Source organism: Dendrobates tinctorius, unplaced genomic scaffold (genome assembly GCF_039654945.1).
Source record: "Dendrobates tinctorius isolate UK_male_01 unplaced genomic scaffold, ASM3965494v1 ptg000075l, whole genome shotgun sequence".
In the NCBI taxonomy this organism is placed as follows: Eukaryota; Metazoa; Chordata; class Amphibia; order Anura; family Dendrobatidae; genus Dendrobates; species Dendrobates tinctorius.
The window spans coordinates 28,722,320-28,748,105 of NW_027361743.1; the positions used below are offsets into that span (position 1 = coordinate 28,722,320).

At 44.6% G+C, this 25,786-nt stretch overlaps 1 protein-coding gene across 1 annotated transcript in view; it reads left to right on the plus strand.

The window, feature by feature from the left end:
- Nucleotides 1–25,515, plus strand: part of WASF3 (WASP family member 3) — a 76,831-nt gene extending 51,316 nt beyond the window's left edge. The window contains exons 4-9 of the mRNA XM_073583123.1: nt 318–471; nt 3,247–3,364; nt 3,934–4,109; nt 15,661–15,927; nt 20,068–20,423; nt 23,101–25,515. Of these exons, the coding sequence (XP_073439224.1) occupies nt 318–471; nt 3,247–3,364; nt 3,934–4,109; nt 15,661–15,927; nt 20,068–20,423; nt 23,101–23,258 (1,229 nt within the window). The 3' untranslated portion in view covers nt 23,259–25,515. The remainder of the gene's footprint in view (nt 1–317; nt 472–3,246; nt 3,365–3,933; nt 4,110–15,660; nt 15,928–20,067; nt 20,424–23,100) is intronic.
- Nucleotides 25,516–25,786: the final 271 nt, after the last annotated feature.

A 25,786-nucleotide genomic window follows, 5' to 3' on the forward strand; every position in this document is an offset into this window, starting at 1 on the left:
TTACCTCCCAACATCTGAAGAGCTCAGGGGCACTGAAGCAATGAGGCCACCTTCAGAGCAGCACTCACAAGCTCTTTAGATCCACCTATGATGGACTGCTGCGTGGTGGACATTCACTTTAAAGGCAGCATAGACATTTATTAGCTGATGCCCCTGATTTCAGCATTGGTGGTCTGTGGGGCTATGGACATTTGGCCAGTGCCCGGATGTCTTGTTTCTCCTTGCGTAATTTACGGTTTCATCTTCCTGGCCCGTAGGGACATACCCTAGGAGCGGCTTTTGTATTTCTGTTAATTAATCTTTACTCTTTATTCTAGTTTCTCTACAAGATATCAACATGCGAAAGGCTTTCAAGAGTTCAACCATCCAAGATCAGCAAGTGGTCTCCAAAAACAGCATTCCCCATCCAATCACTGACATCTACAACACCTGCGACAAGCCACCTCCCCTCAATATACTATCCCCTTACAGGCAAGTGACACATTATCACCTGTCGCATAGTGATGTCTGAATGACGGCCAGCGATGTCTACATGCCTGCGGGCTTCTTAAAACCCTTCAAGACCATAGACATATCCATACGTCCAGCTTGGGAAGTACTTCCCGAACTTTAACATATGGATGCGTCCTGGCAATTTGCGCGCACAAAAGCTGTGCCCGATTGCCAGCGGGTGTTCAGCTGACACCCGGCACTTGCAGCCAGGAGCGAAGCCCGCATTACTCCCGGCGGTTTAGCCTACTAAATGCTGCCATCATTATCGATAGCAGCACTTAGAAGGCAGGTAGGGAGATGGAGGGGGCTCCCTGTCCCCTCTGATCGTCGTCATCACAAGGGGCTGATCATTGCCATGGTGACTCCATCATGATGACATCCAGGTCACCAGGGCTAGCAAGCTTTGTAAGAACATGCACAGTACATGGTCTAACAAGCTTGTTAAAAAGCATTCCAATGCTTTGTAAAACGAACAAACTCCAAAAAGTGAAAGTTCCATAGAGAGACTAAGTATAAAAAAAAAAAAAATATATATATTTTTACTTAAGTACAAATAAAAATCTATTGTACCCATAAAGAAGTATTATGAAAAAAGACAAAAATTACACACGCTCGTTATCGCCACATCCTGAACGACCCGACGTATTAAACCGTCCCACTAGTTAACGTGGTCAGTGAACACTGAAAAAAAGAGGGGAAAAAACTGTGCGGTTTCATTATTCCACTGATCAAAAAGTGGAATAAAACACGATCAAAAGACTAATGTAAATGAAAATCTAATCTTGTCCCGCTAAAAAACAAGCTGCCAGTGATTCAAGTTTTTTTTTTTTTTTTCTATAAAATATTTATAGTGTAAAAACATAAAAGATATAACCGTGCTATTGCTGTAATCGCACTGACCCGAAGAATAAAGCTGCCTTATCAATTTTACTACACGTGGAGCATCATAAAAAAAAAAAAAAAAATCTAAATTGCTGGTTTGTATTCATTCTGCCTTCAAAAAATCTGAATAGAAAATTATGAAAAATGTTATGTGCCTGAAAAATGGTACCAATAAAAATGTCAACTCGTCCCGCAAAAAAACAAGCCCTCACATGACTGTCAGCAAAAATATGGAAAAGTTATAGCTCTCGATATGGCGACGCAAAAACTATTGTTTTTTTAAACTCGTTTTTTAGTGTGTGACAGCAGCTAAACATGAACTATATAAATCTGGTTTTGTTGTAATCGTACTGACCCAAAGAATATAGTCATCTAGTCACTTATAAGGCACGAGGAATGGCATAAAAAATAAATAAAACCAATTCTTCACTTGCTGTTGATTTGTTCATTCTGCCTCCTAAAGATCTCAATAAGGCTTGGCGCACATACTACACTGAGTGCTTACACCAGAGCTTCCGTGTAAATCTCTCTGAAATGCGTGATTCAGACGGAACCCCGTCAGAAGATTCCCTATAATGAGACAGATGGAGACACTGTGGTTGCGGTTAGGCTTATGATCTGGAGGTGGCCGTCTTTTTAGGCGTACATAAAAGTGCCATCGGCCACAGTTTTTTGCATCTCTGAAAAGGATACCACTGAACAGAGGCCAGATGGAGTCCAGAGTAACTCTGCTGCCTCATTATAGTGAAAAGGATCCCTCGGGGATTTCATCTAAATCGCGTCATTCTCAGATTAAGTTTGTAAAAGGACGTCACTTATGGGGGATTTCTGCTGTTTTGGCACCTCAGGTTCTATGAATGTGACATGGCACCCTCAACCCTTTCCAGGAAAATCTGAGCTTTGCACTGTGCCTCAAAAGTAGTATTCCCCTAAATATGGGGTATCGCCATACTCAGGAAAAATTGCACAACAAATTCTATGGTAGAATTTCTCCTGTTACCACTGAAAATAAATTGGGGCTAAAATAATTTGTTGGAAAAATGTGATTTCTTTATTGTCACAGCTCTGTTATAAACTTCTGTGAAGCAAAGGGGGGTTCAGGGTGCTAACCACCCATCTAGATAAATTTCTTGAGGGGTCTAGTTTCCAAATTGGGGTCACTTGTGGGGGGTTTCGACCGTTTAGATGTATCAAGGGTTCTCCTAACACGACATGGTTTCACTTTTTGGGTATTTTCTCTCATATAGGCTACTCAAAGCCACTTCAAATGTGATGTGTTCCCGTAAAAAAGAAAAAAATAGCTGTAGAAGTGAGAAATCGCTAGTCAACGTTAAGCCCACCTAACGTGTAAGAGAAAAAAAAAAAAAAAAAAGCTTCAAAAATCATGCTGATGTAAAGGTAGACATGTGATAAATGCTATTAACTATTTTGTGTGACATAACTCTCTGGTTTAAAGGTGTAAAAATTTGTAAGGTTTAAAATTGCAAAATTTCCTAATTTTTTGCCAAATTTCAGTTGTGCTTTTTTTTTTTTTTCACGAATGCCGGTGATATCGAACAAATTTTACCACTACGATGAAGTACAATATGTCGTGAAAAAAGTCTCTGAATCGGTGGGATGCGTAGAAGCGTTCCAGAGCTATAACCTCGTGAAGTAACATTGTAAAATTTTGACTGGTCATGAAAGTGAAAACAGGTTGGGGGGATGTGAAGGGGTTAAGAGGGTTGTTTTTTGTTAATTTTTTTTAGCTATTCCTGAATGATCGTCAAAATGGGAAAATCGTTCTAACAGAAACCTCTAGTATTTCGGTATGTCACCAGCTCCCATGGGAGTCTTGTAATTAACGTCCTTTTCTCACTTTTGTGCTGTCAGGGATGACAGAAAGGACGGCTTGAAGTTTTACACCGATCCTTCTTATTTCTTTGACCTTTGGAAGGAGAAGATGTTGCAAGACACCGAAGATAAAAGGAAAGAGAAAAGGCGGCAGAAGGTAGTGATGGTCGGAACACGGATGGATGGTTTTTCTGTAGGCCGATCTATTGTGCTGTGTGTTTTATAGAAAGCTAAAGGGTAGAATATGGAGTCAAGCATCAAGTGTACACATTACAGTAATGAGGCAGAAGAAAGCTCCTTCTGTGTGACTGTGCCCCATACTGGCTGTCCTACATCGGTCTATAGACAACAAACTGGTTCTAAGGGTATAAAAGGACGAGGGGCCCCATAGCACAACTTGGAATGGGGCAACATTCCACCTTCTCTATCTGCACCTCAGCATTTAGAAAATGAAATGCTTATAATTTTTGTTTCCCTAATGGAAAAGGAATATTCATTGTAATTTCCCAGACAGACCACAGTGCAGGTATAATTTGAGCGCTGGCAGGGTGTGACTGCCCACCCAACATGTGTGGTTCGTACACCCACCCAGCATAAGGCACCAGCACAGGTGTGGTGCCTACGGTAAGGGTAACCATGGGGCAGTGTATTGGGTATTCACTCTGTACTGACAATTAATATTATTCATTAAATTTTATTTGACCCCATTTCATTTTCCTGTCTCAGGAACAGAAGCGTGTGGACGGCACGACGCGTGAAGTGAAAAAGGTCAGGAAAGCCAGGAACAGACGTCAGGAGTGGAACATTATGGCCTATGACAAAGAGCTCCGGCCTGACAACAGACTGTCTCCAAATGTATACCAAGCAGCGTCTTCCGAGGGATCCATGTCCCCGGATACTAGGTCTGGCTATAGCAATGTCTGTCATATCTCTGCAGTATCTTAGCATTGCACTGTGCTGTTTTAAATGACCTCTATCTAATAACTGGTCCCATCACTTGGTCACTTTTTTATGTGCTTGATTTATATATAATTTTTAAAATTTATATATATATTTTTTTTATTCTGATTATTTAGATACAGAATATTTATATAAATTTCTTTAGGATTTCTTGAATTTGCAATTAGCTTGCATATATGCTTGCTCACAATCAATATTTTTGATGTTCAATTTTTCATCCCACATCCGCTCCCTATAGCGGTGACATGTCAGCAGACATGTCACTGTTATACCATCTCACTGAATTTAGTGACTGGCCAGCTAGAGTAGTGATGTCACCTCTATCCAGTCATGGAGCTCAGTGATTGGCTGGTTAGAGTAGTGGTCACCTCTCTATCCAGTCATGGAGCTCAGTGATTGGCTGGTTAGAGTAGTGGTCACCTCTCTATCCAGTAATGGAGCTCAGTGACTGGCTGGTTAGAGTAGTGATGTCACCTCTATCCAGTCATGGAGCTCAGTGACTGTCTGGTTAGAGTAGTGATGTCACCTCTCTATCCAGTCATTGAGCTCAGTGGTGCATGCATAGAGCTCAGTGTAACGTCAATGCTCAGTGGCTCAGAAGCCACATGCCATTCCCGGTTTTGTCACAACCGTCGGGAGCGGAGCAGTGGTGGTAGGAATACCTGATGGACAACTCTACTGAAATGAGACCACCCCCTTAATACTTCATTTTCTGCCATTCCAATTTGGAATTTGGATACATGGATTATCATTATTTTGCTCTAATCGGCTTTTACAGAATCTGCAGCAAATGATGACTTTTCCCCCATTGCAGGTATTTTGTACACTTCTGCAATGCTGTAGGCTCCTGGCTATCTGCTTGCTGCTTGCCTTGATCAGGACAGCCTTTCATGGGTGCTAGACAGAATTATTTTAAAACTAGATGGAGGACCGACGCTACCGCATCGGGAGGGCGGTAATGTCACGATGGGGGCAGGCTTTGCCACGTTAAGAATCTCCCCCCATGTGCTCACCCACCTATCCACTCTTTCTCCCTCACCCATGACAGCACCACGGAGAGAGGGGGTCCGCTCATCAAGGACAGGAACCTACAGACAAAAGAGCGGCACCTCTCCTCCGCCCCCCCAGTTGGGTTCCTGTCCTTGACGGGTGAACCACGGCAGCAGGAGCGCAGCACTTACCGGGGTGAAGATCCGGGACCGTCCCGTCCACGGTCAGACAGCGGGGAGGCCCCTGTCGCGGCGGGGTCGGTTGCCGAAGCCGCCACCGCTGCAGCTGAGGGGCTGTCCAGGGTGAGCGGGCGGGGAGGACCGGGCCGCCGCTCCGGGAGGAGTAGGGGCCGGGGGACGCCGGTATAGGGGCAGCGCCGGGTACAGAGGTGTACCAAGATGGCGCTGCCCCGGAAATAGAAGGAGGAACTTCCGGGTCCCCGCGGTCGGCGCATGCGCAGTGCGCACTCCCTGGGGAGGCAGCGGTGCAGGCCGGGAAAACAGTTGACGCCAGGGTGGCCTATTCAAATTTGGAACGCTGAAGCAGCCTCAGGGCTGGAAGCATTCAGGCGTGATGGATAGCGACCAGCATGAGGAGCTACAGCAGCCTAAGCAGCAGCAGCAGCAACATAGGCAGCATCACCAGCACCGCCAAAAGGATAAAGACGGACGGGAGAGCCGGTCCAGTAGTCACTCCACGCAGCAATCAACTACAAGGAGCAAGTCACCTGCCGTGGATCGCCCAGTGAGGGATTTGGATCCACTTCCAGAACCGGTACCTGCAACCGCACATGGGGGGTAAGTGGATCTTCGTGAATGTTCCCCATTGTAATAGACTTCTTTCCCTTATCAGGGAAAGAAGAGAGAAAAAACCAAGAACAGGGAATGCCCCACCTGTAGGAAGCCATTACCAACGCCCTGGGAGAAAAAATTATGTGACTCCTGTATACAGGAGGTCCTCGGCGGTGAAACCCTGGATCATGCCGCAGACCTAAGGGCGGTAATCCGCGCAGAATTTCAGAGTGCCCTTTCATCCAAAAAACGGGAAAGGAAGGAAGGGGGACGTGGTAATAGAGTCCCAATCAGAGAGCTTATCATCAGGGGAAGTCACCTCCCATACTGTAAACACCGACTCGTCATCCTCCGAAGAGGAGACGGAAGGTCGTCATTGTTTCCCCCTGGACGAAGTGGATGCCTTAGTAAAAGCGGTAAGATCCACTATGGGGGTGGGAGACCCCTGGACTGATATATCAGTCCAGGACATTATGTTCGGAGGACTGGGTCAAAAGAAACGGAGGGTATTTCCGTTAAATAAGAACGTCCAAGGCCTCATAGATAAAGAATGGGAAAAACCGGATAGGAAAAACTCTACGGTTCCTCCCATCAAAAGAAAGTACCCATTTGATGAGGAGGCATCCACATCGTGGGATAAAGCCCCCAAACTAGACATGGCGGTAGCCAAAGCTTCAAGAAGGTTTGAGCTCCCCTTTGAAGATATGGGTACCCTGAAAGACCCATTAGATAAAAAAGCGGATACCCTACTTAAGGGCACCTGGGAATCAGCAGGGGGAAACATCAGGCCAGCGGTAGCGGCAACCTGTACCTCCAGAGCTCTTATGGTATGGATAGACCAATTGGAGAGACAGATAAGGGAAGGGGTTCCCAGAGACAAAATCCTGGAATCCATGCCAATGATAAGAGGGGCGGCAGCCTTCCTGGCCGACTCTTCGGCTGATTCGATAAGATTGTCATCCAAAACGGCAGCCTTGTCGAATGCAGCTAGAAGAGCTTTGTGGTTAAAATGTTGGCCTGGGGATCTCCAGACAAAAATGAAGTTATGCGCCATTCCCTGTGAAGGAAAATTCCTCTTCGGGGAAACTTTGGATGACATCCTCGAAAAGGCAGGCGACAAAAAGAAAGGCTTCCCAAACCTAGGACCAGTGAGCGCCACAGGCTTAAAACGGTCCTTTCGGAACAAAAAGTTCTTTCAAAGGAGACCCCCGAGAGACCAAAAATGGGAAGACAGAAGAATTTCTTCTTTCTGTAACATGAAGAGATAATTCTGCTCTGTCCAAGAACTCTTCACCTTCCTTAATGATCTTCAACGTAGCTAACCTCTCTTCGAGATTTTGCAACTTTTCCTCCAACAGGGACACAACCTTGCATTTGTGGCATGTGAAGTTTGGCTTTTCCACTGGTAAATCTGTGAACATGTAGCAAGAAATGCAGCTCGCCAAATGGCTCCTGGCCTCTTCCATCTTGAGATTATTTAAAAACGATGAAAGATGAGCCAAAATTCGCGCGGTTTTCCGATTTCCTCTTTTCAGCTGCAACGGCCAAAACCCAGTGATCGTTGAGCTCGCGGAGACTCTTCACTTATCCCAGAAGGCACTTGGAATATGCAAATGATCTCCTCAAGACTCTTCCCCTGGTTTTCCGATTTCCTCTTTTCAGCTGCAACGGCCAAAACCCAGTGATCGTTGAGCTCACGGAGACTCTTCACTTATCCCAGAAGGCACTGGGAATATGCAAATGATCTCCTCAAGACTCTTCCCCTGGTTTTCCGATTTCCTCTTTTCAGCTGCAACGGCCAAAACCCAGTGATCGTTGAGCTCACGGAGACTCTTCACTTATCCCAGAAGGCACTGGGAATATGCAAATGATCTCCTCAAGACTCTTCCCCTGGTTTTCCGATTTCCTCTTTTCAGCTGCAACGGCCAAAACCCAGTGATCGTTGAGCTCACGGAGACTCTTCACTTATCCCAGAAGGCACTTGGAATATGCAAATGATCTCCTCAAGACTCTTCCCCTGGTTTTCCGATTTCCTCTTTTCAGCTGCAACGGCCAAAACCCAGTGATCGTTGAGCTCACGGAGACTCTTCACTTATCCCAGAAGGCACTGGGAATATGCAAATGATCTCCTCAAGACTCTTCCCCTGGTTTTCCGATTTCCTCTTTTCAGCTGCAACGGCCAAAACCCAGTGATCGTTGAGCTCGCGGAGACTCTTCACTTATCCCAGAAGGCACTGGGAATATGCAAATGATCTCAAGACTCTTCCCCTGGTCGTCCCTTACCCCGGCTCAGAGGATCCCATTCCTAGGGATGATTTTCGACACTTCCCGAGGGTTGGTAATTCTCCCTCAAGACAAGGCTCAGGCGCCAATACAGGGCCCTGCCATTTGGGATCTCAGTGGCTCCACGGGTCTTTACGAAATTGGTGGCAGAGATGATGGCTCACATAAGAGAACAGGATGTTCTGATAGTGCCATATTTGGACGACTTTTTAATAGCGAGCAACTCGGGCCAGAAATGCACAGAACAGAGGGACAGAGTGATGAGCACTCTAAAAAACCTCGGGTGGCTTCTGAACCTGAAAAAGTCAAGGCTGGAACCAAGGAGAGTCCAGGAGTTCCTAGGCCTGACACTGGATTCAAACATCCAAGTGTGTTACTTGCCAAATCACAAAAGGGACAGAATCATTCATATGGTACAAAAAGCGAGGCAAAACCCTTCTATGACACTAAGACGAGCAATGTCTCTGTTAGGGTCCCTCTCTGCATGCTTGCCGGCGGTCCAGTGGGCACAAATACACATGAGGGATCTGCAGTGGGATGTCCTGACCAACCAGTGGGCTTTAGGAGACCACTTGGAACATCATATTACGCTAGATTCAAAAACTATTCATTCCCTAGCCTGGTGGGAGGACAAAAACAACTTGTCCAAAGGGATTCCCTGGGAGGCCAAGATCACACATGTAATTACCACCGACGCCAGTCCCGTGGGATGGGGAGCACACATGGGCATCAGTGTGGCTCAAGGAGGATGGAGAGGTCAAGAACTAAAAGCCTCCTCGAATCAAAAAGAACTGCTAGCAGTAAATTATGCCTTGAGTCACTTTTTGCCAGCATTATAGGGCCATCATGTCCGGATATTCTCGGACAACCGAGTAACAGTGGCCTATATAAACCACCAGGGGGGAACCAGGTCCAGAACGCTAATGGAGGCATCCTCCGAGATATTCAGGTTAGCCGAGGAAAACTTACTGTTCCTATCGGCGCTACACATACGGGGAGTAGAGAACCAGACAGCAGACTTTCTGAGCCGTACCCAACTACATCAAGGGGAGTGGGCTCTAAATCAGTCCGTTTTTCAGAAGATTGTGGAAATGTGGGGAACCCCAGACATAGACTTATTTGCAGACCACAAAAACAAAAATGTGGAAGCGTTCTGTTCTCTAAATCCCAAAGGGAATCCTCGGACCCTGGACGCATTTATGCTCCCATGGACACGGGGACTACTGTATGCCTTCCCACCGACCATTCTCCTCCCGGCGGTGATAAGGAAAGTCAGGGAAGAGGGGGCTCGGGTAATACTTATAGCCCCTTTCTGGCCAAAAAGAACATGGTTTTCATGGCTCAGAATAATGTCAGTAACCGACCCCTGGGTTCTACCAGATCTCCCCGGCCTATCGCAGGGTCCTGTGCTACACCCCCAAGCAGTGAACCTCCATTTAACAGCATGGAATTTGAAAGGTCACTGCTGAGGGGGAAAGGATTTTCAGAAAATCTAATTTCCACGTTGCAAAAAAGTAGAAAACCAATTACAACCAGAGCCTATGGTAGAACCTGGAGGAAATTCCTATCCAGTACGGGGGCAAAGGTTCAGGATGGAATACAAATGGATAAAATCCTGGAATTCCTCCAAAGGGGGTTAGAACAGGGACTAGCGACTAACACACTGAGGGTACAGGTAGCGGCCCTAGGCGCCCTCTATAATCAGGAGGTGGCGAGCGACCCTTGGGTATCACGGTTTGAGGGCCGAAGTCAGGTCTAGACCAATAACGACCCAGAAAGTACCATCATGGGATCTCAACTTAGTGTTGTCAGCCCTAACAGGACCCCCATTCGAGCCTATCCAGTCAGCTCCACTAAAGACCCTATCATTAACAACGATACTGCTAGTGGCCCTAACATCTGCTCGCAGAGTGAGTGACATTCAAGCCTTATCGGCAATACCCCCATTCATTAAAATTATGGAGGATAGAATTATATTGAAACCTGACCCTGCATATTTGCCTAAGGTACCAACACACTTCCATAGATCACAGGAGGTAGTCCTTCCTTCCCTCTGTCCAAACCCTACGAATAGAGGAGAGGAGAAATTTCACACATTAGATGTGAAGAGGTGCTTAGTGCACTACCTAGAGGCCACCAAGGGATGTAGGAAGGAAGGATCTCTCTGTGTGTTTCCAGGGACCTCGGAAGGGGCTCGGGGCGTCCAAAAGTACCCTGGCAAGATGGATAAGGGATGCGATTGCCCTGGCGTACTCATGCAGTGGGAATACCATCCCGGAGGGTCTAAAAGCCCACTCTACGAGAGCAATGGCGACCTCATGGGCAGAAAGATCAGAGGTATCAATAGAGCAGATCTGTAAGGCGGCCACCTGGTCAACACCTTCTACCTTTTTCAAACACTATCGCCTAGATCTAGCCTCTGCGTCTGACCTGACCTTCGGGAGAAGGGTCCTTCAGGCGGTGGTCCCTCCCTAAGCTACCAATCTCTGAAATTCTCTCCGTGGTGCTGTCATGGGTGAGGGAGAATAGCTTAGTTACTCACCGATAACGGTGTTTCTCGGAACCCATGACAGCACCCGCTTAATTCCCCCCCTTTTCACGTGTGCGGTGAGCACGATTTAATGTGTGTAGAGTGTGTTCTTAGACACGAGGCTTCTCTATAAGTATACAAATTATAATGTTATGTATATACTTTTGTTGTTAACTAACCGGGAGACCCTCTGATGCTCTGTAACCAACTGGGGGCGGAGGAGAGGTGCCGCTCTTTTGTCTGTAGGTTCCTGTCCTTGATGGGCGGACCCCCTCTCTCCGTGGTGCTGTCATGGGTTCCGAGAAACACCGTTATCGGTGAGTAACTAAGCTATTCCCCATGTGCTGACTTCTCTCGCCTGTGCCCTCTTCTTTGACCTGTCTACCCCATGTGCTATCCCCCTTGTCTGCTGTCTCTCTCCTTCCTGTGCTCTCTCCTCATGTGCTGTCTCGTTTGAGCTGTCTCCCCCCTGTGCTCTGTCTCTCTCACCCCTGTGCCTGAGCGTGTACAGAACTTACCACAGCTCCTGAGCAGGGGAGGAAGCAAAAGACAATACTGACATTACAGCAGGAGATCGCAGAGGATACATTCTGTGAGGTAAAATATTGTTTAAAAACAGTCAGTGAAATATTTTACCTCCCAAAATGAATCCTCTGTGATCTCCTGCTGTAATGTCAGTATTGTCTCTTGCTTCCTCCCCTGCCCAGGAGATGTGGTATGCTCCTTACACGGTCAGACACAGAGAATTTTTAAAATGAACTTCCTCTGAGTGTAGACACGTCGCGCATCTGCCACCGGGATCAGCTGAATGATTCACTGCGACGGTATTCCACTGATGGTACCGCGCAATAGTTTGGTACCAGCAGCAGTTTCCATATTGAGACACCCACCGAAAGATTGACTATCTGGTGACGACATGGTGGTTCAGGCTCCTCCAGAGCAAGTCAGTGTGACTATTTACTGGAGACCAAATAGGAGAAGAGTTAGTTGCATTATTTACACTGCATTGGACGCACTGCTGCCTGTATTGTGATGGCGCTTGTGGAAGTTGCATGGTTTGCACAAATGAGGAGATATACATAGAACGTTTATTACAGAAAATTGTCCTCTGTTTTAGATTCAGACACAATCATGGTGATTTCCCTGTGTGGCATTTCCAAATGTTGAATACATTGGTGGTCCATGACTTATGTGCCACGCCAATGATTGTGAATATTGGAGGGAAATCATTAGAGGGGGTTGTGCACTACTTTTTTCATTGATGACCTATGCTTAGGATAGGTCATCAATGTCTGTCTGGTCATGGGTCTGGCACCCCCCCCCCCCGCCGATCAGCTGTTCTCATCGGCCGTCAGCTGGAGATGCTCAATTGCGAAGCTGCTCCGTCTTCTCATAGTGGTCACGGCTGGGTACTGCACATCTGCCACCTGTCCAAATCAATAAGGAAGGATAGGTCATCAATGATAAAGTAGTTCACAACCTCTTTAAACTAGATGGACAGTGACTCACATTTATTAATCAGTTTTTGGTGGAAACGGACCTCCATAAACCTGCAATTTGCACTAAAACTTGCAAGTATTGCAAACATTTATCTTTTTACTTCATACTCCTCAAAATTTGAAAAACTTCTGGGTTAGCATTATTACAAACAATTAGCACGATTTGCTAATTTGTAAGGCCCAGTTGGTCAAAAACGGAGTGGACTCCACATCTTTTTAGGCATATTTATCGAGACTTGAGCCAAAACGTATGGCACATTGTAAGGCAAATCTGTTTCTTCATTTGGGTATTATTTTTATATAATACTAGCTAAAGAGCCCGGTGTTGCCTGGGCATAGTAACTAACTGTGGTTAGTTATAACAAATTATAATGATTATATTGCACATGAAAACCGTGCATCTAATCCTATCCTGTGTGATGCTGCCTGCTGAGCCATGTATCTAATACTATTCTGTGTGATACTGACTGCTGAGCCGTGTATCTAATCCTATCCTGTGTGATACTGTCTGCTGAGCCGTGTATCTAATCCTATCCTGTGTGATACTGACTGCTGAGCTGTGTATCTAATCCTATCCTGTGTGATACTGTCTGCTGAGCCATGTGTCTAATCCTATCCTGTGTGATACTGACTGCTGAGCTGTGTATCTAATCCTATCCTGTGTGATACTGTCTGCTGAGCCGTGTATCTAATCCTATCCTGTGTGATACTGACTGCTGGGCTGTGTATCTAATCCTATCCTGTGTGATACTGTCTGCTGGGCCGTGTATCTAATCCTCTTCTGTGTGATACTGACTGCTGAGCCGTGTATCCTATCCTGTGTGATACTGACTGCTGAGCCGTGTATCTAATCCTATCCTGTGTGATACTGGGCTCCCCCTGCAGTCTGTGTCAGAGGGTGGTCTGTGTTGGCACGGTAATTTCCAGCTTTACAGAAGGACGATAACACCATTGAAATGATAAGAATAAAAGGCCTCAGTTACCACAACTGTCTACAAAGAAAACTGTTGCTGATAGCAACCAATCACAGCTCATTTTGCACCTTTTAAACAGCTCTGGGACAGCGTGGCGAGTTTTGAGTGGCGACTTTTGTGTTTCGGCTTTTATGTGGCGAGGTTGGTGTATGTGTGGTGAAATGTGTGCTGAGGGTGGTATATGTGTTGAAGCACGTGGCAGTGTGTGGCGCATTTTGTGTGTTCATATCCCCGTGTGTGGTGAGTATCCCATGTCAGGGCCCCACTTTAGCAACTGTACGGTATATACTGTTTGGCGCCATCACTCTCATTCTTTCAGTCCCCCTTGTTCACATCTGGCAGCTGTCAATTTGGCTCCAACACTTTTCCTTTCACTTTTTTCCCATTATGTAGATAGGGGCAAAATTGTTTGGTGAATTGGAACATGCGGGGTTAAAATTTCGCCTCACAGCATAGCCTATGATGCTCTCGGGGTCCAGACGTGTGACTGTGCCAAATTTTATGGCTGTAGCTGCAACGGTGCAGATGCCAATCCCGGACATACACACACACACACACACACACACACACACACACACACACACACACACACACACCCCTTGATGTATTAGATTTTCTGACTTTAAAACTGTCCAGAATGCAACAAATGTATTAAGACTTGCAAGTTTTAATATTTTTGTCAGAATGAATGGTCTTTTTATTTAGACCTGTGTTTAACAATCCATCTCCCCTTTTATTGTAAGGTTGCAATACATTAATGCTTTGATGGACTTTTTATAAAATTCCCCCACAGAGAGAATAATTTTAGGTACTTTTCCAATAAAATGCCAGCATGTGGCTTTATTCCACCAGCATTATTCCCTAGATATGATGACTTGGCACCATTGGCTATTGAAATGGCGATCACTTGATATTCCACCCTACGCAGCTTTGGTTTCTTAGGCTAGTTTCACATTAGCGTTTTGAGGCGCAGCGGACGATCGCTGTGAAGCTCCGCCCCCTACAGCGCCCCCTCCGCACCAAAATCCAACACGTTGCGCTTGGCGCAGGTCGGCGCACCGTCAAAAGGACACATGCAGCGGCAAAAGCATGCCTACGTACCCAATGCTAAAGATAGGGTATGCATGCAGCGGCATGCGTCCATAGGTGGAGCTGACCAGAGGAGGCGCGGCAGGGGGCAGAGCTTCACAGCGAGCGTCTGCTGCACCTCCAAACGCAAATGTGAAACCAGTCTTAAGCCCCCGTTACACATAACGATGTCCCAGCGATCCCACCAACGATCTGACATGATGGGATCGCTGGGACATCGTTAGGCTGATCGCTGGTGAGCTGTCACATAGAGAGCCCCAGCGATCATGACCAGCGACGCTGGTTTCTAATGTAAACGTCGGGTATCCAGGAGCCGCGGCTCCTGGATACCCGATATTTACATTAGAAACCAGCATCGCTGATCGCTGGTTTCGCTGCCACACGCAGCGATGCGCGCTGGCCAGCGGGAGACCAGTGATCAAAAAACGGCCCAGGCTGATGCTGAACGATCAGCGATAACCGGCAGGGGGGCCGGTTGCTGATCCCCGTCACACACAGCAATCTCGCCAGCGAGATCGCTGATGTGTCACAAAATGCCTCGAAAAAAATCTCGTTGAAGAATTGTGAAATATAAGTGGAGATCGTTCAACGATTTTTGACCGACAAAAACGAGGAGCGGAAATTCCAATAATGGTATGGCGGTCAGGGATTGGTTGCTCGTGTTCTGTGACAATGGCTCCGTAGTAGTCTGGAGCATTGGCATGAGGACGGTATCAGTCGTCATTCATTGCTATTATTAATGCAAGTGCTGCCGTTCATATAAAGGTGATCCTCGTCCTGTGTAAACACTTGTTTGACATTGTTTGCTCGTCACGTTGTTCATCGTTTTAGACTATCTGCTGTAAGTCCCTTAGATCTGTTGTCTGATTATCTCCAAGGTATGGCAACTTAAATTACAGATGGAATTGTTTTCTCTAGGTTTAGTAGCATCAAAAGCGGACTATGTTATAATAACAGACTAGTGGTGTTTTCTCCCCTTATCCTCCTGTCATGCCGCAGTACCGGCTGACCCCTTAGGAAACATCAGGGACTTTGCCTATGGGAATGCCTCTGAAAACATGACATACGCTGAAGCTTAAGGGCTACAGACGTTCATGATTAAAGCCGCTATCTATACAATCATCATTTCTGTCCTTGGTGAAGGCATGTCATGGAGAAAACTAATGAATTAATTTCACTAATAGGCTGAAAGTGTTGTGTTCTCTCTCATATTATGCTGAATGACTATGTGTTTTGTTTTTGTATTTTTACCATTATAACATGAAATTGTCATGTCCCTAGTGGTGAACTGTGATCTGATGGTGTCTTAACTTTTTTTTTTTTTTTCCTGTCATAAGGTCTCATGTATCTGATTTGACAGAATATTCCTTTCCTGCAACCCCAAACCACTCCATTCACCAACATGCCATGACCCCAACGTACGTCGGATCAGGAGAGTCGCTGCATCATGTAGGCATCAATCAAGTTCAAGAACATGATTACAGATCCTCCACTGGCACGCTAAGACATGGGACATTGAGTAGACCGCAGCAGCCGCCCCCGCCACCACCACCACTGACTATGGATGGGCCTCATCCACCTCCCCTAACGTCTAATGAATGCAGGTAATGCTCCTTTATGAAACCATTGTGACTTAAAACTGCAGTTCACCCATTTTTTTTTGCTTGGATAGTAGTGTATTAGTGTAGTACCTTAGTCCATCGGACACATCGGCAGTCTGGATCATTGCGCTAGAAACCTTCTCCTTCCGGCATCCGTGGCGCCTGTTCTGATTAGTAGGCCCACCATGACGTTGCAGTGCGATACACCCATAATGTCGCTCCAAGCTTACTAATCAGAACATGTGCTAGGATGCCAACAGGTGGTTCGCACAACTCTGGTCTGGTCACCTTCAACCAGGGCTGTGGAGTCGGTAAGCCAAACCTGCGACTCCGACTCCTCAATTTCCCTTACACCGACTCAGACTCCCACACATATTGCTTATATTTAAGTGAAAAATTTATTGTAGTACAATGTGAACATCAGACATTTAATCATTTTTATGATCCAATAATCAAGATATTTAGATAGAACATAATATCTATTTATTGGAACACAAAAAACTGTAATAAATTGTAAATATGTAATACACTATGTAATATCAATTACATATATACAGTACAGACCAAAAGTTTGGACACACCTTCTCATTCAAAGAGTTTTCTTTTATTTCATGACTTTGAAAATTGTAGATTCATTCTGAAGGCATCAAAACTATGAATTAACATTAACACATGTGGAATTATATAATTAACAAAGTGTGAAACAACTGAAAATATGTTTTATATTCTAGGTTCTTCAAAGAAGCCACCTTTTGCTTTGATTACTGCTGTGCACACTCTTGGCATTCTCTTGATGAGCTTCAAGAGGTAGTCACCAGAAATGGTCTTCCAACAGTCTTGAAGGAGTTCCCAGAGATGCTTAGCACTTGTTGGCCCTTACTCTGCGGTCCAGCTCACCCCAAACCATCTCGATTGGGTTCAGGTCTGGTGACTGTGGAGGCCAGGTCATCTGGCATAGCACCCCATCACTCTCCTCTTGGTCAAATAGCCCTTACACAGCCTGGAGGTGTGTTTGGGGTCATTGTCCTGTTGAAAAATAAATGATGGTCCAATTAAACGCAAACCGGATGGAATAGAGTCCATCCGTTCACCTTTTCTGCGTCGCACAAAGACACGGTGGTTGGAACCAAAGATCTCAAATTTGGACTCATCAGACCAAAGCACAGATTTCCACTATTCTAATGTCAATTCCTTGTGTTCTTTAGCCCAAACAAGTTTCTCCTGCTTGTTGCCTGTCCTTAGCAGTGGTTTCCTAGCAGCTATTTTACCATGAAGGCCTGCTGCACAAAGTCTCCTCTTAACAGTTGTTGTAGAGATGTGTCTGCTAGAACTCTGTGTGGAATTGACCTGGTCTCTAATCTGAGCTGCTGTTAACCTGCGATTTCTGAGGCTGGTGACTCGGATGAACTTATCCTCCGCAGCAGAGGTGACTCTTGGTCCTTTCCTGGGGCGGTCCTCATGTGAGCCAGTTTCTTTGTAGCGCTTGATGGTTTTTGCCACTGCACTTGGGGACACTTTCAAAGTTTTCCCAATTTTTCGGACTGACTGACCTTCATTTCTTAAAGTAATGATGGTCACTCGTTTTTCTTTACTTAGAATTTGTATTATGGCAAGAAAAAAGCAGCTAACAGTCTATTCAGTAGGACTATCAGCTGTGTATCCACCAGACTTCTGCACAACACTACTGATGGTCCAAACCCCATTTATAAGGCAAGAAATCCCACTTATTAAACCTGACAGGGCACACCTGTGAAGTGAAAACCATTTCCGGTGACTACCTCTTGAAGCTCATCAAGAGTGTGCAAAGCAGTAATCAAAGAAAAAGGTGGCTATTTTGAAGAACCTAGAATATGACATACAGTATTTTCAGTTGTTTCACACTTTTTTGTTAATTATATAATTCCACATGTGTTAATTCATAGTTTTGATGACTTCAGAGTGAATCTACAATTTTCATAGTAATGAAAATAAAGAAAACTCTGTGAATGAGGTGTGTCCAAACTTTTGGTCTGTACTGTGTGTGTGTGTGTGTGTGTGTGTATGTGTATATATATATATATATATATATATATATATATATATATATATATATTATATATAAAAATAATATATTTGTGTGTGTATCCTAGATCCTCAGGCTACATGCACACTATGGGCGTAGCCAGGATCAAACCGGGGGGGGGGGGGGGGGGGGCAGAACCTCATACTGCACACCTCAGCTGCTGCAGAACCTCATACTGCACACCCCTACACTTGAAAATATAGCCTGCACCTTAAGAAGATGTGGTGGTGATGAATGCAGTCTATTTATTCAAACTATCGATTGATGTTGATGTGTTACTGAAGACGAGCAATGCCTGTCCTGGGCGTCCTTTTGGGCAGCTATGAGGTGTACCTGACTGGTGCTAAAAAAAAGGAGTGTTAGTTTGTGTACTACCCCGTTTTCATTCTTTTTGGTACAGATACGATATGGATAGACAGATATGTATAAATGGATAGAGCAGATTTCTAATCTGCTTTTGCTATTGATAACTTTATCTATGAGCTCAAAAACCTTTCAAGTGATGCAGTTTTTTGAAAGCTGATCGGCTTTTGCAGCTGAAAAACGTATACTCAAAAAACACAGGAAAAACGCTGTATGTGAATGTAGCCTTAGATCAGGAATATAACAGCCATTTATAGGAAATTTCATAACTTTCCCAAATTCGTATGAAAAAATATTCAGCACATCCTGCATTGAAATACTGTACCCAATTTATTATATATTTTAGGAGTCGGTCCATTTTATACCGACTCCACCAAAATGAGCGCCGACTCCACGACTCAGACTCCGACTCCACAGCCCTGCCATCAACTACCGATGTGACTCCTGGATCATGGTCCTGCTAATCTTTTTGCTCAACTCTGCCAAATATTAATGCAAAGGCTATTGTTAAATTATAATGTGGAGGCTCTTATGTATTGCTAGTGGACCGCCATTCTAGTTTGTGCTTTTTTTTTAGGTTGTCAACTATGTTGATTCCTGTTTCCATGATGCTTTGCGGTGAAGGGCGCAGTCTCCTTACACACTTGATGTACTCTATTAGCTTATGGTCGCGCAGTGGGTGGCACATGGCTAGAGAGCAAACTGAGGTGCGGCAATACAGCCACATCCTGACTGTTGCAGTGGCTGTCAATTTCATTATAGGGACGTGTCAAATACTTTATCAGGAAGTGAGAGTAAATTTGGTTATTTGTTAAATGAGTTGTCCAAGATGAGAAAAACTTGTCCGATTTCCTTCAGAAACGGCTCCACACCGAATCATGGTTTGTCTGGTATTGCAGCTCGGCCCCTTTGAAGTGAATGGTGCTGCGTTGCTTTACCATTCACAACGCATGGTCAAAGGTGGGGCTGTATCTGAAAGAAGACCACGTTCTAATTCTGGATGCTCATTTTATGAATATGCAGCTGTACAATAACTATTCAGCCATTGACAAGAAGCAACCAATTTACTCGCAAATTTTTCTATACCGTTTTGACATCCGTTGATTGTTGGAAAGTGGCTGCATCTCAGACGAACTTCATGTGACACCACCATGTGTTCAATCTCAGTAGAGTAGTGATCTAAAACTACTGTCCTTTGTCTTTCACTGCATAATATCAGTACATCCTTTGTGATGCGTCTTCAGATTCTCTTCCCTGCCTCCTGCTGGTGATGGGTTTCTCCCTGTCAGTCCTCTTAAGCTGAAGGCAGGGAGAGCAGTATGAAGCTGAATGCCATGCGATTGTGAACACAACACTCCCAGATAATATGGACAGTGAGTCCGAAGAGCTTTATCATTTTGCACCCATCCCCCTGAACAGTGCATCAATGCTCTTAGATAAGCTCCATGATAGGCTCCACCCTCTGTGTATCCTTTCTGGGGATACAGGTGTGTATCAATCATTTTCAGAAATATTTATAGTGTTTCGTACAGAATGGCAGTTTAATGACAATACTCAAGATTGGCTGCAGATTTAATTTTTATGGCCTACTCGCATTAATAATTTACTTCCAAATAGAAGGGTTACTGTTGGTGTTAAAACAAAAATACAAAATCTAAGGCTAAACCATAGCAGAGTAATGGGAAATACCAGAATCATGATTTTAAATCTTTTCTTAGACGGGTTCTGCCTGCCCAGATGATGGAATATTATCCTGCTGGATCACCACCCCCAGCTCCACCAGTCATTCCTTCAGCTCAGACTGCTTTTGTTAGTCCACTTCAGCACCCAGTCCCTGGATCTCCTGGATTATCTGGGCCTCCATATGCACCTTCTCCACCTCCTGGTGGCATCAGCATTTCAGCTGCTACTGGGCCTCCTCCTGCTCCTCCAGGGCCACCGTCATCGGCTCTGTCACTCTCTTCATCTCCGATGCATTTCGCCAAAGTGTTAGAAGCAAAACGTCTTGATGGCGCCCATCTCCTTGGCCTCACAAGTGATGCCCGCAGTGATCTCCTCTCTGCTATTAGGATGGGTGAGTAAACCTCCTGCCGATGAAAGACTGTTTTGTCAGTCTTGCTGAACTTTTCCTGGGGCCACCAAGTTGTGTTTTGTTTTTTTTTTTGCAGGCAGAATATAGGTGCTAAAACTCCTTTTTATTAGTTTCATGAAAAAAAGCTTTTGAGAAAATGCTTCAGGGTTCGGTAGCTTCTTCTGGGGATATCCTTATTTGCAAAAGCAATGGGCAGCCACAGACAATGGATTTTACAAAATAATCAAAAATTCTTCGAAGTGTTCCTAATGGTCGCTAAAGGACTTGACCTTCCAGCAAAAGACAGGTCCGAATTTCTGTATAGTGACATCCAGTCATGCAGAACAGGATCCCTCAATTCTCCACATCCCTCTTCACTATAAAAGTGAGATCTCGCTCTTTCAACTAAACCAGGGCTGCTCCACCCTTTACTAAGCTGGTGCCTATCAGCGACCTTATTAGAGTGGTTTTCATTTTAGTAAAAGATGGCATAGCGTTGGTATTGTAGAAAAAAAAATAGCTCCCACTTTACCGTCTAAGAGGGCCACAGAGGATTGTGGTATCCCGCTTTCCATGCAGAGCTCCCACAACCCAAAAGTTTGGACCTAACTTTTGCTACTGATCTGACAGCGGGATTTAAAACGCGGCAGCAAGAAGCACATCACAAATCCTGCCCATTGGTACCCCTGTCACGTGATCGGTGGAGTGTTGATGGCTTGTCATGACAGCTGACGGTCTGCAGAAGACCCCCGTGTCTGTCATTGTGAATCTCCTGTGAATGCCTGCTCATGGCTGGCATTTATAGGAGATTGTGATTTTTGCTATAGGTGGCAGGGCTGACGCACTGTTATGTATAGCATAAGACATCAGATGATCGCAGCTTCAAGTCTGCTAACGGGACTATTAAATACGGTAAAAATTGGGGAAAAAAAGCTTAAAAACAAGCCACAAGTTCAAATCACCCCCCCATTTTGAAACATTGAAAATAGAGCAAAAAATGTATAATGTATATAACGTAAATTAATTTGGTTGGTAAATGGCGTAATGAGAAAAAAAAATCTAAACTCCCAGAATTACTGGTACTTTTATAATTTTTTTTTGTCACTACAAAATTGCAGTAAAATACAATCCCTTATTGAATCTACCTCAAAATGGAATGAATAAAAAACGTCAGATAAGGGCGTAAATTGTAAACCCTTCTCAAGCCCCCAAAAAGGAAAATGCTATGGGTCTCGAAACATGGCGACAAACGCAAAAACTTTTTTTTCCCGTACAAATTTGAATTTTTTTTTTTCACCACTTAAATAAAACATTCATACTGACCTGGAGAATCATATTACGTGGTCAGTTTTACCATATTGTAAACATGTTAGATGGGGAAAAAAATGAGCTGAATTGTTTTTGTTTTGTTTTTTTGTTTAATTCGATATCTACACAGAATGCTCAAATCACTTTTTTTTTTTTTTTTTTTTTTTTTTTTATGGAGAAAAACCATAAAATATCCATTTTTGTAAGAAATAGAGTTGAGTGGAACAGAGGTAAAACCACCTGAATACATTAGTAGGGGGTCTGTCCACAGTATTGGCCCTGATAGCAGAGGGGTTAAAACATGAATGAGAAAATGAAGTTGTGCTAGAGGGATTTTAATATGGATGTACAAGTACACAGCAGAAAACTAAAATTCCAAAACATGGGCACCATAAAAGTTAATGCTGTGTTTCTATTTGTGATGCATTGGGACTTCTTTTCATGTGCCCCAACGGAATCGGTAGTTATCAGACTTTTTCCCCTGTTCCTACTGCAAAACTGGTGGGTGTGATAAAAAAAAATTCACCATGAGGTGCTTTCGGTTTCTACTCCGAGTCCGGTGCTGATGGCCCAGATGAATAGGAGCGTTCCTACAGAATAATATAGGGTCAGATCTCTCATCAGTTTCTTGCTGCCATATTTGTTGATTGTGGGAAGGAATTGAAACCCAGAAGGGGAGGATAAACTAGCCTTAAATAGATGTTCTGAGAAAAAATAATTCTGAATTTTCTTTAAGTAGAATCTTTATTCTTCATTGGGTTATTGTCAAGACACTTGTTACATGACTTGAGATAAGTAAACCTGTGTGGAAACAAATAGGGATGCAAGAAGTACATTTAAAGGGGCTGTCCGGTCTTCTGATAAGTCTGCAGTCATTCTGTGACCGCAGACTTCAGAATCTTGACGGCATGCGGCACCGCATACTGTCAGGGTACACGGGTATATACGGCTAAATAAGGCTATAACATGACCGCATGTATGCGATTTTTCATACTTCTGGCCACATTCTGACTAGACGTGTCCGGCCTCGCTCAGTTTATTATGTATTGAGAGACACGTCTAGTTGGCATGTGATCGCCCGTATGCAAATTGCACCCGCCTGTACTGGAGAATCCTGACAGCACACACGCTGTGTGCTGTGAGGATTTGTTATTCTGCAATCACATAGAATGACTGCAGACTTGCGCCCCAAGCCTGATCAACCCCTTTTTAAGTTAGTTTTAATATATGGATGTAACATCATTTTGTTGAGAAAAGAGCTGTACTTTCCCCAGAGCAGCATTCATTGTTAGTACGACTTTCAAGATAGCGCTGCTTTTGGGGTAGTAAAAGTACTTCAGCTCTCACTGTTGGGTTTATTTCTGCTATGCAGGAATCCAGCTGAAAAAAGTACAAGAACAGCGTGAACAAGAAGCCAAGCGCGAGCCGGTTGGAAATGATGTGGCCACCATCCTGTCCAGACGCATCGCCGTGGAGTACAGCGACTCCGAGGAGGATTCAGAGCTTGATGAAAACGACTGGTCTGACTGATCTCCATCATACAGATGTTACTCGCCTGCTCCCCCGACCTGGGTGTCTGTGGGAGCTCGCCATCCAGTTGTCCTGCTGGAATCCAGTTTACCATGTAGTATTCCTCCAGCTGATGTTTGCATGGAAAAAGCGAGGGTCCGTGACAAGCATGAATAATGTCTAGTCTGTATGTGACATAGGTAACAAGGACTCGGTATGTCTTAGCGACCTGAAGACAGGTGTAAACGTACTGGGCATTATAGGAATTTGTAGTCAATTATTTTTTATTCGTAAGTGTAATCTCCCACAGGGGAAACTCAGGGACACATTCTGATAGTACGAGAGTAATGCAGGGCTCACGGGTGTCTGTTCTGTATATTCCTCTCTAGTATTTTACAGGGACGTTCGAAATGTGCTGATTACAACAGTGGAAATGGGATCCATTCTGCAAAAATATTAGATGGGCTATTAATATACCACAGACTACACTAATGCACAATGTGACGAGCAGGATGGCACAATGATGGCTACAGAGCTGACGATCGGTCCGCCATCCTGATCGTGATTCAGTCTAGTCCAAAGTTTCATGGAACTTTACAAAGATCACACATGGTTGGTTTTCTTTTTATTTTTCCATTGTGTACACTAGTGTCAGGGTTGTCTGTGGGGTGTCAAAACTTGATCTTTAAAGTGGATGGCACACAAGCAACATTTATCACATGTGCACTGCATAGGTGATAAATGTATGCTTCCTGGTGGGTCCTATAGGGCTCAAGCAATTATCTGTGGGACTCAGAATAGATAGCCATGCTCTTTGTCAGTTTCATATGCTTTGAAATGGGGTTGGAGGTCTTAGAAGTGGGATCCCCAGTAATCAAGCCCCTAGGACCTCTCCTTTCAACGAATGATAGGTTTTGATTCCCTGGACATCTGTTGAGTCAGATCTGCTTGTGGGAAAACATCCAGAACTCTTCTTACCACAGAGTGAAGACAAAACTTGGGATAATCTGGGTGGTGCCAGTGAATATGAGGTGTCTGGAGACCAGTTGGAAGAAAGGTTTTATTTGAAACAATATGTTTCGCAGTTGATCAATCTCCTTCAGGTACATCATGTACCTGAAGGCTTTGGATCAGCTGCGAAACGCATTGTTTCAATAAAACCTGTATCTAGACTCCTTTTATAGCCACTGGCAGCGTTTGAAATATCCTGCAAGTTCTTGTCGTTGCCCCATAGTCTCTCTATGTTCCGGCACTCGAGAATCCAGGAAGCTGCAGTCAGAGCTTCCCCCGGGTACAGTGGATCTATCTAAAACTTTTGCAGTGTTTTGCTTGCTCTGCACAAACTAACCAGGTGCGCAGTGCACATTTACTCACTGAACACCCAGATCTATTGCGCCACACTTGAGTTCTTGCATTTAGAACGGTTATCATTCTGCATTGGGATCAGCAGGTATCGTGCCCCTGTCTTATGTGATCCAGCAGATATCGGCAGATGTGACATCTCTGGCTCTGCTCACCTCACACCGCATGAGTCAGAGTCCAGCGCCTATGGTGTTTTGTTTTTTTTTTTAATTTAACTCAAACGCTGCAATGCTTCAGAGGAAACATACATTTAGAAGCCGGATGAGGACCATGCTGCTGTGCCGGCAAGTTCACTTTAACCCTTTCACTGCTAAGGCCATGTAAACGAGGGGTGCTTTGTCATCTCCCCCACCCCACCCTCCAATCTACTTCAAGGGTGAAAAATGAGCGTTTGCACCTCTAATCGGCCCCTGCATGTGTTGTCTGCTCCACAGCACGAGGTTTTTATATAGACCGAAGTCAGATTTTTTTTTTTTTTTTTGTTTTATTAAAGGTTTTTTTTTTTCTTGTCCTTATCAAGTCTGGAAAAAAGTAGCGTAACACCTATGACAGATCAGTTTAGATGTTAACCCTTTTACTATGAATTGCCTACATATTGGGGCTGATTAGGTAATCCTATCTAATATAGAGACAGTGTAAACTTTACACTAGACAGTTTGGGACAAATTTGTCAGTGGCTTATGCTGGATGATGCATTTTGTGCATCTTTAGGACTTTTCTCTTACTTTCCAACAGCTCTTGATTGGGCCTAGTTTATTTCAATATTTTGGGTCCAGTGTTGCATTTTAGGCCTTGCCCAGTTCAGCGAAGTCTCAAACCTTTCCCATTAAGCCACGTTCACTTGTGGTTATAAGCAGTAATGTGGCAGACGAAACCATGTAACGAGTTTTTTTTTAAAGAGAATCTGTACCCTCAATTTGGCGCTGTATGTAAATGAGTTTTGTCCGGTCCGATGGGCAGTGTTTTGGCTCCTTCCCTCCTTGGCCGCTGTACGCAATATTTCAGGTAATTTCCGTAGTTGTCCATATTACGCGCGTGCGCATTGCAATCTCCAATCGCGCGTGCGCAGTATGCTTTGCCCAACTGCGGGCAAAGCGGAAAAGCAAGAGTGTGCATGCGCCTGTGAACTATGTCCCAGAAGTATTTCGCTGCCATTTCTGTGTTCCGGAACATAGTTCATCGGCGCA